General features: G+C 38.4%; 3 protein-coding genes across 5 annotated transcripts; all 3 read left to right on the top strand.

Annotated features, from left to right (window-relative positions):
* Nucleotides 1-4: 4 nt before the first annotated feature.
* acot9.1 (acyl-CoA thioesterase 9, tandem duplicate 1) lies at nt 5-5,210 on the top strand. Of its 2 annotated transcripts, XM_056739064.1 has the most exons (16): nt 5-353; nt 518-606; nt 876-902; nt 1,239-1,284; nt 1,377-1,547; nt 1,684-1,721; nt 2,011-2,094; nt 2,204-2,307; nt 2,383-2,456; nt 2,547-2,614; nt 2,803-2,914; nt 2,996-3,086; nt 3,218-3,303; nt 3,409-3,496; nt 3,607-3,757; nt 3,837-5,210. In XM_056739064.1, the coding sequence occupies exons 1-16, from the start codon at nt 340-342 to the stop codon at nt 3,896-3,898; spliced, it is 1,305 nt and encodes a 434-aa protein (XP_056595042.1). In that variant the 5' UTR covers nt 5-339; the 3' UTR covers nt 3,899-5,210. The 2 variants fall into 2 exon arrangements, with proteins under 2 accessions (XP_056595042.1, XP_056595043.1); XM_056739065.1 differs by lacking the exon at nt 876-902.
* Nucleotides 5,211-6,185: 975 nt separating this feature from the next.
* abhd10b (abhydrolase domain containing 10, depalmitoylase b) lies at nt 6,186-8,128 on the top strand. Its single transcript, XM_056739093.1, has 5 exons — nt 6,186-6,324; nt 6,814-6,997; nt 7,068-7,179; nt 7,296-7,433; nt 7,510-8,128. The coding sequence occupies exons 1-5, from the start codon at nt 6,231-6,233 to the stop codon at nt 7,849-7,851; spliced, it is 870 nt and encodes a 289-aa protein (XP_056595071.1). The 5' UTR covers nt 6,186-6,230; the 3' UTR covers nt 7,852-8,128.
* A 546-nt stretch (nt 8,129-8,674) lies between these two features.
* Nucleotides 8,675-11,703, top strand: tagln3b (transgelin 3b). 2 transcript variants are annotated; one of them, XM_056739094.1, is made up of 5 exons: nt 8,675-9,526; nt 10,025-10,232; nt 10,320-10,494; nt 10,694-10,796; nt 10,916-11,703. In XM_056739094.1, the coding sequence occupies exons 2-5, from the start codon at nt 10,053-10,055 to the stop codon at nt 11,055-11,057; spliced, it is 600 nt and encodes a 199-aa protein (XP_056595072.1). In that variant the 5' UTR covers nt 8,675-9,526; nt 10,025-10,052; the 3' UTR covers nt 11,058-11,703. The 2 variants fall into 2 exon arrangements, with proteins under 2 accessions (XP_056595072.1, XP_056595073.1); XM_056739095.1 differs by lacking the exon at nt 8,675-9,526 and having other exon boundaries at nt 9,545-10,232.
* Nucleotides 11,704-14,570: the final 2,867 nt, after the last annotated feature.

Raw genomic sequence — 14,570 nt, 5'->3', positions numbered from 1 at the left:
ATACTGTATGAGAATGTTTGTCGGCGACTATGATGTGTTGTAAGGAATCAACCATTGATAAACATTAAGCGAACATTCAATTTAATTCAAATGGTAGTTTTGAGAACTATATTCAGCACTTATACATCGTTAACTACTTTTGGAACTTCCGGTAACAAACTGATCATACTACGGTAAAACGTTACCGTTATTACGGTAATTTGACCTCGCCCACGTTTCAGGAAGTGATTTTCTGAAAGGGGAGAAAGCTGTCAACACCTGCAATACCTGAAACCCTGTTGTGAATAAAAGAAGCGAAATCCCTCTGTTCTTGTTTGACGTGGTGAGCGACCATAGAAGATGTTCTCCCCGCGGTAAGTGTTAGATATGTCTCATGCATTTGACCCCAGACGTGAGTCATACAGCCTGGACTGCCAATAGCACTTTCATATAGTTTATTTTAATAAAGTTATTTTTCATATTAATACCCTTCGTGACTTTACTGCTTTTTGTAACTTTGTCCGCCTTCTTTTTTTAGGGTCCTTAGATCGGCATCGTCCATAGTGTGCAGGGGGTTTTCAATGGGTCAAATGTCCAGACAAGGGAATGCTCCGGACATGGCTGAAGGTAAATGGATTAAAACATTCAGTACTGCTGAAGTATTCAAGTAGAGTAAGTATTCAAGAGCATAAATTGATCGTGACGTCTGGCTTAAAACATGATTTAAAATGACTCATTTGGTCATTTACTTTGGTTTAGACATTGTTTTTAATCATTCAATAATTTTTGCTGGGAAATGGATTTTAAGTGCACTATGCATCTTCCATTGATTTCCATTCCATCTGAATGAAGGACATCAGTGTGCCAAGTCCTGATCCAAACTTATGTCTCCACAGGAAACACATATTTGCTTGTGAGCAATGGTAAATGGTCAAACATTTATTTTCCCTGTCTCATTTTCCTTTCAATTCTTCGTGGTTTCTTAAATAACCTTTCAAGGGTTATGCTGTCTATTCACATGGGTTAACACACTCTGCTGTTTTAATGCGATCCATGTGCATGTAGCTCATCTGTCGTCATCTTTTGTAAATGCCTTTACTAGCCTGTTCCTGCAGTTTATTTATTTATTCATTTATGTCCATGCCAGGGCCAATCTTGCTTTTTATCTATGACTCCAAATCCATACTAAGCTCCGCTTTCTTTTACATATGTGGTTTGTCGCTATGTTATCAAGCTTATTTTGCATCTTATATTCACAGTTCGCAACAGGCTTAGGGAGATAGTTGGAGCATCCACCAACTGGAAGTATGTTCCTATGACACCAAGTATGATTTTTTTAGTGTTTAGTAGAATGATGATTGTATGTGACCACTTTGCTTATATTTTTTGCTGAACAGAGATCACCAGCAAGCATTGGCTGAGCGTTCGTCTTTGAGCCAGTATCTTCCTAAAAGTCAGGAAGAACTGCCTATGAGGACAATGAAGGACAGTGAAATTGAGGTTCATCTACCTCTAGGTACCAAGCCTGAGTTGAGAGAAAAATACCTCAACTTTCACAACAGCGTCAGGTGCTTGACTACCACTATTATTCAAATTCAGTGTGGTTATGTCCTTATTGCTTGTTACAAAATGTTTGCATTTAAAAAAAAAAGAAATATCATCTAAAATATTAATAGCACATCTAATCTTTTGCAAATTTTTCAGGTTTGGCCGGATTTTGGAAGACTTGGACAGTTTAGCAGGTACTACAGATGCCCGAACAAAGCTGAATTTGTAGACTTAGGCCCAGTTTCACAGACAAGGCTTAGTTTAAACTAGGACTATGCCTTCACTTTTGTATTATTTAGAGGTTGCTTTTATAAAAATGCATTTGAATAAAACATCACTGGTGTACAACATGAGACAAAACAATGGCATTGACATATTTATGTTACTACAAGCTGTTTTCAGTTTAGACATCTTAAGCATTTATTTTAATCTTGGACTATCCTTAAGCCTTTAACATATGCTCTCCTATCCTTGTCTTCTTAGTGCTTATTTGTTACTCCCACACATGGAATAAAGAGTTGAACCGATCACCGCTATCTATTGTCACCGCCCTAGTTGACAAAATCGGTACACACCACTTTTATACCTACTTGTCACTGCTAAACTTTCTTAGCACATATTGTGTTACATATATTGGATCATATTTTATGATGATGAATTCATTCTTATTGTACAGACATGAGAAAACATATCATCTACCCAGACTGTGACATCAAGTTCAAAGGTCACGTGACATGGGTTGGCAAAACCTCAATAGAAGCTAAAATGCACATGACTCAGGTATTCGCTCTGTCTTTCTATACATCTTTTTCTTTTTTGTTGTACATTCAACTGAAAAAGAACCTATTTTACCAGTACCATGATGGGGTGTACACTGACGTTTTAGATGCCACATTTGTAATGGTGGCCCGAGATCCCGAAAACAAAAGGTATCTCTGAGTTTTGGTATGTTAAATATGTCCACGGTCCATGTGTTAAATCTGTCAGTTGATGCGTATGTTTTTTGATGGTTTCTCCAGGGCAGCTTTCATCAACCCTTTGAAACCAGATGGGCCGGAGGAAGAGGCCATTTTTCAACAGGGAGAGAGTAAGTGTCATTTTATTTTGAATTTTTTATTTGGAAGCAAGTGCAGGTCAGAACATTTGAATACTTATTACATCCATTTTGTATATAATTATAATCAAAAACAGTTTTACATCACAGTTGTTTTGCTTTATGATGGATCTGTTTCATCATGTGATATTTAATCCTTTCTTTACCTAATTTTCATTAAGTTAACAAGAAGAGGCGGGTGGAGTTGAACACAGCCTCTCTTCTTAAAGTGGCCCCTACAGCTGAGGAGAGAACCGTCATTCACAACCTGTTCCTTAACACTTTGGACCCAAGGTAAGATTAAGGAAGAACTCCATATTACTCTGTCCTATCGCGTTAATTGACAAAGAATATTTGTCCTCTCCTCTGCCGTAGAACTGTTAGTTTTCGGGGTAGAACACTACCACCTAACTCTGTGTGGATGGAGGATGCCAAAATGAAAGGGCTAGAGATCTGCCATCCACAGGTAAGGAACAAACTGTTGAATCTACTTTAAAAATAAAGTCATTGCTTTTGCACTATTTGCCATATTTAATGTCACACAACAACTTGTAACGAGTCGTGATAGAAGCTTGATTTTGCCTTTGCACGACATAGGAAAGAAATATCTTCAACCGGATATTTGGTGGTTTTCTAATGAGAAAGGCTTATGAACTTGGCTGGGCCAATGCTTGTGCATTTGCGTAAGAGAAGTATTTGTTTTATTTGATTATTTTTTTTATCCATGGAATGTTTTCTGTGAATAAATCATTGATGTTTCATTGGATGGCTGCTTTTCCATCTTTTAGTGGTTGCAGGCCATCCCTGGTGGCTGTAGACGACATTGTATTCCGAAAACCAGTGGAAATTGGTTCCCTGCTGTTGCTTTCCTCGCAGGTTATTCATTTTAAAGATCGTTCTTGGCTCTTTAAACATAACTGGCATTATCTCTATCCGCTGTTTGTTTTGGTCCTTCAAACTGATATTGTTATGACCCTGTGCCGTAGGTTTGCTATACAGAAGGGACACACGTTCAGGTCAGAGTTCACACAGAGGTCCTCGACCCTTTGACCCGGCAGCACAGCACCACCAATGTGTTTCACTTCACGTTCCGTGTCGAGAAGGATGTCTCCGCTGTTGTACCACAAAGTTATGGAGGTAGAGACATTTTAATATTGCCTTTTGAAATACAAATGATTCAAATAACAACTCTCTCTCAACGTTTTGTCATCTATAGAGTCGATGCTTTACCTGGATGGAAAGAGGCACTTTGATGAGACCATGAGGAGTCAGAGCTGAGCATTATGGGATATGCTGATAAAATGAGATTCCTGCCAAAGCTTAAGCAACAGCCATCAGTATAGCTAAATGAGTGTCTGTACCGTAAATGTGGATACATTTTTATTTACATTGCCTTCAGCAGTTATGCAATTTACTATTCATCTATTTACTTTTATTACAGTTTAACATTGGGCACTTTAGGAGAAGGGTGTCATTTTTTTGTTAAAGGGTCAAGGTTTATATATTTTTTCATCCGCTGTCTCTTGCACAATATAGCGTTTAAGCCTTTCTGAGTATTCTTCATTGACCGTTATGGTGGATGAACACATTTGCTGCATACTCGTTACTACTAGTGGATGCCTCTTTTAGTGTATTTAATCCGACTGTTTAGGTTTAGAAAACCCACCCTGCGTCTTAATTTGCATTCTATTCGTCCTAAATAATATTAAAAATTAAATCATATTGTTGAAGTGCTGATCCATACACATACTAACAGACTGTGAGAGGTTAGAGTTTAGCGATGCTACAATAATGAACAAATACAAAAAAGTGCGATTAGAAGGTGAATTGGGATGTTTTGTGCATGACGGATAGACAATAAATGTGTGTTTTGTGTTTCATGGGTTAGGCGTTTAGTCTATATCACAAGAGATTTATATGCATGTGTTGGCATGTTGATATTTTGCTTGTAGAAAAAAAAGCTCTTCTCAGTAGCCTCATTACAATTTTGTCAAAGAAAAACTGAAGTTCTCTTGTTTGCTACAGTATTTGCTCACTTTTATATGATGTAAGTGTGAAACAGTCATCCATTGAAATTCGGCAAACTGTTGTTAAATGTTTTCAGTATGAGGTTGACCTGTGCAGCTTCCATATGAATGTCCAGATTAACATTGTACGTGTTCAAGTTCTTGTTCAATCACTACCTGTGCCAGACTGACAAAAACCTTTAAAACTAATTAATTTCTTTTACATGTACATTGATTCATTTGGCAGATGCTTTTTTTATAGCGACGTACAAGAAGGAGAGCATATAAAAATTTTGTCAATACGCTAAACAGTGCCTTTTAAATAAACAAAAGGTATCTATCAACATTTATATAAATATATGTTTTTAAACATTTTTTGAAATACTTTATTTTATGCAGTTATTCATAAATGCAGTTATGAAATTTCCTACAATTTGAACACAATATAAATGTTTATTCACATATGTATTGGCGGACTAACATCATTTATTTTTGTGTGACAGAGGCTACATAGTCTGCTGCCTATATTTGATCTGTAATGTCTGAATATGATGTTTTATTAAATATTTTATTTATAATTTAAACGTATGTTTAGCTCTTGAGTGCTTGAGTAGACCATGCATTTGCATGTGGGTGTTGTTTCAATTATGTACTTATGTATGTAGTCCATCGTCACAATAATTGACATTTGTTGTTTTTCATTGTTTAAATGCCTTTCCTTTTAGTCATTGCCTTTAGTTAGCTGTCTAGTCTGGATTCCTTTCTATAGAGCCCTTCCTTTTTTTGCTTTCTGTTCTGGAACTATGTGTCATTTTACTGTATTTTTGCCTTTTTTATTTGTTTGTTTGATTTACTCAAAACAAACTAAAATTATCAAGTTGTTTTAGCTACACGAGTACTTCTCGCTGTATTTTGGTAAAACCAAATGTCACTGGACTTTTCCTGAAAAATATCAATCGTGGCTGTCTGCTAGTAAGACATTAAAAGAATGTGTTTTTTTATGCTGTGACCAGCAGGTGTCAGTATAAATCCACTATGACTGCCAATACTTTACTGAAACTTAACTTATAGCTCGGTTAAGCAATTCAAGTGCGTGTGACCAAATAAAAAAAACTTATAAATAATAATGCATATTAATAGATACAAAAACTAATACATTATTTATTTTCTCAATTTCAACATATCAACATTTATGACTCATCAAAGCTTCCGCAACGCTGTTGACCTTGACAAGATACAATAATATTTGTGTGATATAGATCAACCAAAAAAACGTAAATCAAAATAAAACTAAAATGGCCTTTAAGCCTTGTGATGGTGGCCCATCACTTTTGAAATACAAAGATGGTTTGTGTGTTTTAAGTCAGAAACATTTTAACATTATTTTATAGCTTAACCAACACAATTTTTAGAACTTAATACAAGTTTAAGAACGAGATAAGTGCTCACGTGTCATTGCTGTTTTCTTACACTTAAGTGTAAATCCTACACCGCGTGAAATCTTGGCAACACAGCAAGTCTCGCACTGTGGGATTTACATTCTTTCCAAAACATGGCAACCCTAGATAATCTCGCGATACTTCAGCAGTGAGTTGTGAAACAGCATGGCAGCGCTGGTGTTGAGGCATTGTAGGAGAGGACTCTTAACAATATCGAGCAATGGAGGTGTCGGGACTGTCCAATCAAAGGACTTTGGGGGTCAGTAAAAGTGAATTAAAAACAAACTGCTTATGGTTACAATCACGGAAGCCACTTTATACAAAAACTATGTAAAGCAAGGGGGTGTGGCATGGCATTCAGAAGAATTTGAGTGCGGGGTGTGAGCTTTCCTGGCTTTAAAGTTATTGAACGAATGACATTGACAAGAGAGTTAATTGGTTGTAAAATTCGTTTAAAATGCTTGAAGGTAAAATGTGGTTGTTATTCATTTAATTGGGTGAGTGCTGAAAAATTTGGTCAGAAACTATAATAAGCAATGTGCACCATAACATACATTAGACACTGGGTGTGTGCTAACTCATATACATAAAAAAGCAGGTTTTACTACAAATAAAACCATTATCCATGTTAACCACAAATGAACCTCCGTTTAGCCGTGGAAGGGCAGCTTATCTGTATAAACGTCACTGTATGTCAGGCTAAACCACTTTTACACATTTATGACAGACCTTGTGTTTTTATTTACAGGAGTTAGACAAAAATCGACACTGCAATATATATCACGCCCAGATCGGCCAAAGCTAGCGTATCGTAGAGTGAAGGGAAAAAGTCCTGGTGTTGTGTTTCTACCTGGCTATGGTTCAAACATGAATGGACAGAAGGCTGAAGCCCTGGAGGAGTTCTGCAGATCTCTAGGACATGCCTGCCTGAGGTATGTTTCTGTCTTTGGCATTTATATATGTAAATACATAATATGTTTATGTAAAACACAAATCTTACAGGTTTGATTACTCGGGCCATGGAGCTTCTGAGGGTGTGTTTGCTGAAGGCACCATTGGCACCTGGAAGAAAGATGTCCTGTTCATGTTAGATGAACTTGCTGAAGGACCGCAGGTAAGACAAGAACACTCTACATGACTACAGAGATTAAGTTTTATTTTTATCAATGAGGTTCACTCACTGGATTTGTGTCCTGCAAGACGGTGACAGTCTCATAACATTTGTGGTAGATTCTTGTTGGCTCCAGCATGGGTGGCTGGTTGATGCTCTTGGCTGCTATCGCTCGCCCAGAGAAGACGAAAGCGTTGGTGGGCATCTCCACAGCAGCGGATCATTTTGTTACAGCCTTTAAAACTCTTCCTATAGAGGTGAGATGACATCAGATCACTTGACCTCATAGCGGGCCTCCATAAGTGTTTTAAATTGGTAACGTGTTCTAATCAGGTTAGAAAAGAGTGCGAGGACAAGGGTGTGTGGACAGTCACCACAAAGAATATTGAGGAGGGCATGTACACTATGAGTATGGACTTCTTACGTGAGGCAGAGAACCACTGCATCCTGCAGAGCCCCATCCCCATCACCTGCCCCGTCCGTCTCATTCACGGCCTGAAGGATGAGGACGTACCCTGGCACATCTCCATGCAGGTGGCCGAGCGTGTGCTGAGCCCCGACGTGGACATCATTCTACGCCGGCATGGCCAACACCGCATGGCTGACAAGGATGACATCAAACTTATTGTCTACACCATCGATGACCTCATAGACAAGCTTACCACTTTGGTGTGATCCACGGTTCAGGATACGGTTAACAAGCTTAGAAATGGCCTCCTTAAATATGCCAAACGGCCTCCTCCCATTTTGTCTAGGAAGTCACGAATGTGGTTAAAGAATGTTGGAGGAAAATGGGACAGCTGTAAAAACCCTCGATTGTTATCTTTTACATGTTTACTCGATGCAAACTGTGCCTTTCAAAGTTTTGCTGAAGTTTCTGTGTTACTGACAGTTATTGAAATGTGTCAAAGGCACTTGACTTTCAAGGAAATAAAGCCTTTGTATGTTGATACCACCGTTAGTGATTTAATACAGTGTTCCTTTACGCCAGTGATTTTTAAGGAATTAGCGGCGTGTGTACTATTTAATTAATCCACCTGAACACTCCAACAAGCACAATATTGAAAACGGTACATCAAAGCTGACCTTTCGGTTCTCTCTGCCCCCTTCACTGGGATTGTTTGGAGGACGTATTGGGCCACTGCTCCTGGAACAGCTTGGTTGTTTATTAACATCCGTGTTTAGTGTTGGACTGTGTTCAATGGGCTGGGGGCTTCTTTACAGCCCCGTCTCTAACCGAGGAGCTTATTTATTTAACAACCGGACTGACCTTTCTTCATCAGAAGGTTTTAAATTGATATCCACATGGCTTACAGTATGCGTACTGTATTAAAAGGCCATACATAATTCACATGTCGCTTATAGGTTTAGGTTTATTTCTTATAAGGAACATTTCTACTGCCACAAGGACAGGAAAGTGCTGTACAATATATCTAATGGCCATAGAACAAGAAATATATTTAAAAATTAAATCACATTCCCCATACAACCTAAGACATATTAAAATACAATAAAAACATACTTATACGACAATGTTCACAACACTTCATACAGATTAGTGTACAAATACAATAGTTGTTCTTCTTTAAATTACAATGGTTTGCTTTTTCAGATTTTCTATGTAATTTTTTATAATTTTCTTTATATAATTTGTATTAAAGATAAAGTTTATTGAAATTCTGCAGATGTTGTTCACCCGTAACGTACTTTCCTCAAAACTGTACTTGTGGACCATTTCGGAAAAGCAACGTTGGTCAAGAAGTACTTACTTTTTTTAACACTACACACGTTTAGACAATACAGCCAACAGTTTGTAAACTAATCATTAAATATGTAACCTTAGGTTTAAAAAAACGGAAATAAAGTAAAACCGGAAGTTCTTCTGCACCCTTCTTGCAAAGTGGTCTATACACGTAACGTCAGTATCGTACTCTGCAGAGTTTTACACGCAATCTAAATGGATCTCAATTTTGTTGAAAACGGGCTTGTTTATTTATTACTGAAAGAATAGCAAAAAGACGACAGATTTCTATTCTCGCAAAACGCTTTGAAACCGTTTCATCAATTTTTTATCCGTTTTTCTCCTGAGATTCGTTTGTAACTCGTCTCTTGCTTCATGAATATTATTGAAGACACGCCCACGTTCATCGAGCGGACAGCCACGCAGCCTAATTTAAATATATAAATCCGCCCCTCGCCATAGTAGGATTCCAGATATTCCAAACCGGACAGTTGGCTCGGAGCCACGCCCCGTCCCCGCTACATGGATGTTTCATTCAGCATCTCTGATCAGTGACCACAGGAAGGATTTGACCTCGCTACGGTGGAGGACAGGACGCATCTCCTAACTGTAAGTGGATTTCATTATCATATTATTTTTGACAAAGATAGGCCTACATCTATTGCATGCAGAAACTGAAATGTGATAATAGTTTAAATGCACGTCATTAGTTGAAAAGTAATTTGCGTTAATTCAACGCAAATAGTTTGTCTGCGTGCTTGACAGGAATTCAAAATATATATAATACGTCGAATTGCAACGTTTCGATCTGTTCATGTAATCTTGATGATGATCTGCGTGCGGATGAAAACGCATTTGGGCGTTTGTTTGAAAGTCACGCATTTGGACCGCGTGGACCACACCCCGAGCATCCAACATCTGTCAAAAAAAAGGCAGAGCAAAACAATACCAACAAAATATCACTCACAATGTTTTTATTTGACAACAAAACAACTAATAACACTTATCTTGTCCTAAGGGGAAATTAAAAGTGATCAAGTGCAGCTTCACAGCAGCTGCTGTGTGTAATCTAATGCATTGAAATTAAATTATTTATTTTAAAAACAGATACTGGGAAAGCATAACTCAATTAACTATGGCAAACAGAGGACCCAGTTATGGTCTGAGCCGTGAGGTCCAGGAGAAAATAGAGCAGAAGTATGATCCCGAACTGGAGTCTCTGCTGGTGGACTGGATTATTGCCCAGTGTGGAGGAAATATAGAGAGACCACAGACAGGAAAACAAAACTTTCAGAACTGGCTAATGGACGGCACGGTGAGTTACTGAACTTACTTAATACTGATCAGACTATAATCTTTCATTCGTCTTTAATCTTTTCTATTGATTGTTGTGTGTCTGCAGATCCTCTGTAGACTCATTAATAGTCTGTATCCGCGTGGTAAGGAGCCTATTAAGAAGATCCAAGAGACTCAGATGGCCTTTAAACAGATGGAAAAGATCTCCCAGTTCCTTCAAGCAACCGAGGCCTATGGAGTAAACATCACGGACATATTTCAAACGGTGGACCTGTGGGAAGGTACAGTGTCACGCTGTGTAATCTTGTTTCCCTTTGTGATTAGTGTCGGAGAATGGACTTCGTAATTGCATTAAAAAAATGTTTCTGGAACAGCACTGCACCGTTTGAACTATTGAAAGTAAAACAGCAGGCCAGCTGTATCAAACCAGTGCAGCAGAATTATGCAAATTTGTTTATTTGTTGTCCTCTTTGGTTGAAGCGAAAGACATGGCTGCGGTCCAAAGAACTCTGATGTCTCTGGGAAGCGTGGCTCTCACAAAAGACGATGGGCAGTACCGAGGTAACCAAGACTGGTTTCACAGGTGAGCAAGACATTGTCAAATGAAATTATAGTGCCGTGTGTTATCCTGTCTGGGGTTGTGAATGGCCTCCGTTGTGTGTCAGTGCCATGTCAACACCCGTCACCCTTTTTGTCCGACAGGAAGTCTCAAGGCAATCGGCGAGAGTTTTCTGAGGAGCAGTTGCGCCAGGGCCAGAATCTGATTGGCCTGCAGATGGGCAGTAACCGTGGGGCATCTCAGGCTGGCATGACTGGTTACGGCATGCATCGCCAGATTATGTAAAGCTATACTGGTGCCCGAGAACGTGCCTAAAACAACCAGAAGACCTTAAACCCTCTAACCCCAGCCCACACTGAGCAGTGTACCTGCCGAGTCTCTGATGGCCACGTGTGTTTGAAGAGAAAGAAAGATCCCAGTAACATCAGACGCTGTATTAGAAAGTATAGTTTTAAGAATTTCAGCCCATACTCTTTTAAATTATTTATGATACAGCAGTGAACTATTAGAGCATGCTAGATATATCTATTTATTTTTGTTTAACTCATCTTGTTGTAAAATATTTATTTATTTGTAAATGTATTCGTGTATTCGTTCACATTTTATCAAGCCAATAAACGTAATTATACATAATTATCTGCCTTAATATCTGTAAGCAAACTATATGATGGTAAACCAAATAACAGCAGTTTAACAATTTTCTTGTTTACTCGGTTTTAAATGTGCTGTAATTGCCAAAGTTGGCACAAACACATAATTCTGCCCTTGTTGGTACTATATTAAGTATGATTAAAAGGGTATCAATGCACATAACCAGATGTACTGTATTCAGATTAATATATCGTGTTTGTGTTGTCCACGCTGTTGTGTTTGAACATTTCAAATGAGTTTCTTAATAAGCTAGTTTTGTTTCGTCATCATGTTTTTTGGAAAAAATAATAAATTGATACCTTAAAATATGTTAGTTATCCTGTTTTCATTCAAATAAAATGTAGCATATGACGTTTAAATAAAAGTTTAAGTAGCACGGGAACATTTTTAGTAATCGGCAAATATACATTGAATGCCTCAAAATTACAGGTTTTTCTTTGGATGTTAAGTAAAGATCATGTTCCAGGAATATACTTTATAAATTTCCCACCGTAAATGTATAAAAACTTTATTTTGTGAGTGGATGGCCTGCTACAGTGCCTCAGATTAACAACTTCGTAGGAGATTTTCTCAATATTTTGCTTTTTTTGCACCCTCAGATTCCAGCTTTGTAAACACTTGTTGTTCCGCCAGATAGTGTCCTATCCTAACAGACCATGTATCAAAAGAAAGCTTTAAAATGAAGTAAAAATCGAAAAATGTAACCTTAAGACTGGTTTTGTCGTCCAGGGTCACATATAAGATCAACCACTCTAAAAAATTGAAAAAAGCGTCCTTTATGAAATATTCTGAAAACAACAACAGAAAAAGGAAATAACATTTAATCAAAAGCATTTTATACTTAGTAAAACAAAAGGTTACAGCTACATCTATAATCAACAAGACGACAAATCATTGGTTCTTTAGATTTTATTGCAATCGTCTGAAAAAACCTTTTAGTTCTAATTGGAAGAGGAAGGGGTGCATGACACATTTCAAGAGCATAAAGCTTTTACTAATGAAAGAGCATTATTCATAAGGTCAAGCACTGGGATGCCTTAGATTGAATTTGCAATGTCACTCAAGTGGAAAATGAATCAAGATAAAGTAACATAAACAGGGTGCAGAGGAATTGTACAAATAGCATTGAATTGCAAAGTGCTCTCTAGACTTTATGGCCCAGTTTCACAGACATGGCTATGCCTTAGTTAGATTAAGATATTTAATGTTGCTAAAAATGCTTTAGAAGAATACATTACTGGTGTGCATCTTGACACAAAACAATTGGACTGACATATTTTAAGATATTTTTGGGTTATATTATATTCAGGTAAGACAGGTCACACATTCATTTTAGTTCGGGACTAGTCTTCAACCTTGTCTGTGAAACCAGGCCTTTATCTGTTAAATAACATTTCTAAGCAATACAATTAATGGGGTATAAATTAAAACACAAGATGCTCAGTGTTTTCCTGCCTTTACTGACATCAAGCGCTCATGGAGCAAAATCCCAACTGTTCAACTATTATTTAATTTCAGAAAAGTCCTTTTTTTATTTAATATATTTTCACATTTTTAATAAATTTAAAGGAGTAGTTCACCTTCAAAATAAAAGTTCGTGATAATATACTCACCCCCATGTCATCCAAGATGTTTATGTTTTGGTTTCTTTAGTCGAAAAGAAATGAAGGTTTTTGATGAAAGCATTCCAGGATCTTTCTCCGTATAGAAGACTTCAATGGACTCCAAGTGGTTGAAGGTGCATATGCATATGTGCAAAATGTATATGCTTTATAAACAGAAATGTTCGCCTTGCTCTGTTCTGCGATGCGCTCATGACTAGACAAAATACCTAATTACGTTGAAAAGGTCACGCTTGACGTAGGCAGATCCGACAGCCGGATGACATCATAGTACCGCGGGAGCCATTCGAAAAACCATTAAACGCAGGGTTTCAAATCGCTCTCGCTGTACTTAGATGTCAAATTGTGGCGCCGCATCAAGTCAAACAAGCCTAGTATTTACAATTTGGACATGCAAGTTTTCAACGTAATACCATATTACGCAAAGTCATGAATGCTATCATAGAACAGAGCAAGTCGAGCATTTCTGTTTATAAAGGATATATATTTGTATTTTCCATCCATCTTCTTCCGCTTCATCCTGGGCCGGGTCGCGGCGGCAGTAGTCTAAGCAGTGATGCCCAGACTTCCCTCTCCCTAGACACTTCCTCCAGCTCTTCCTGGGGGACACTGAGGCGTTAGGAGGCCAGTAGACATAGTCCCTCCAGTGTGTCCTAGGTCTTCCCCGGGGTCTCCTCCCGGTGGGACATGCCCGGAACACCTTCAGCTGACCCCTCTCAATGTGGAGGAGCAGCGGTTCTACATTGAGCTCCTCCCGAGTGACCGAGCTTCTCAACCTATCTCTAAGGGATCGCCCAGCCACCTTGTGGAGAAAGCTCATTTCGGCCGCCTATATCCGGGATCTTGTTCTTGCCGTCATGACCCACAGCTCATGACCATAGGTGAGAGTAGGAACGTAGGCTGACCGGTAAATCGAGAGCTTCGTCTTTGGCTCAGCTCCTTCTTCACCACGACAGACCGGTACAGCGACCGCATTACTGCAGAAGCTGAACCGATCCGTCTGTCAATCTCCCGTTCTATCCTTCCCTCACTCGTGAACAAGACCCCCAGATACTTGAACTCCTCCATTTGAGGCATGAACTCTCCACCCACCTGAAGTGGGCAAGCCACCCTTTTCCGACTGAGAAATTTGTATTTGTATTTTATTTTAGAAAATTACATATCGTTTGGCAGGATAAGACCATTATTCATGGTCTGGTGTGGTTTGAAGCCCTTAGAAGTTGCACTGAAACTGTTATTTTGACCTTCAACAGTTTGGAGTCCATTGAAGTCCACTATATGGAGAAAAATCCTGGAATGTTTTCATCAAAAACCTTCATTTCTTTTCGACTAAAGAAACAAAAACAGAAACATCTTGGATGACATGTGAGTAAATGATCATGAAAGCGAACTACTCCTATAATACGAGCTGTAGTCCACATTGTGAGAACGAAGAATAAAGTCAAGAATCAATGTTGTAAATGTCTACCTCATTTACAAAATGCTATGCTAAAATGGATTGTGCAATAACAGTTTCCAGGTTGAT

This window comes from Triplophysa dalaica, chromosome 23, assembly GCF_015846415.1.
Source record: "Triplophysa dalaica isolate WHDGS20190420 chromosome 23, ASM1584641v1, whole genome shotgun sequence".
In the NCBI taxonomy this organism is placed as follows: Eukaryota; Metazoa; Chordata; class Actinopteri; order Cypriniformes; family Nemacheilidae; genus Triplophysa; species Triplophysa dalaica.
This window is presented reverse-complemented; position numbering and strand designations above follow the sequence as displayed.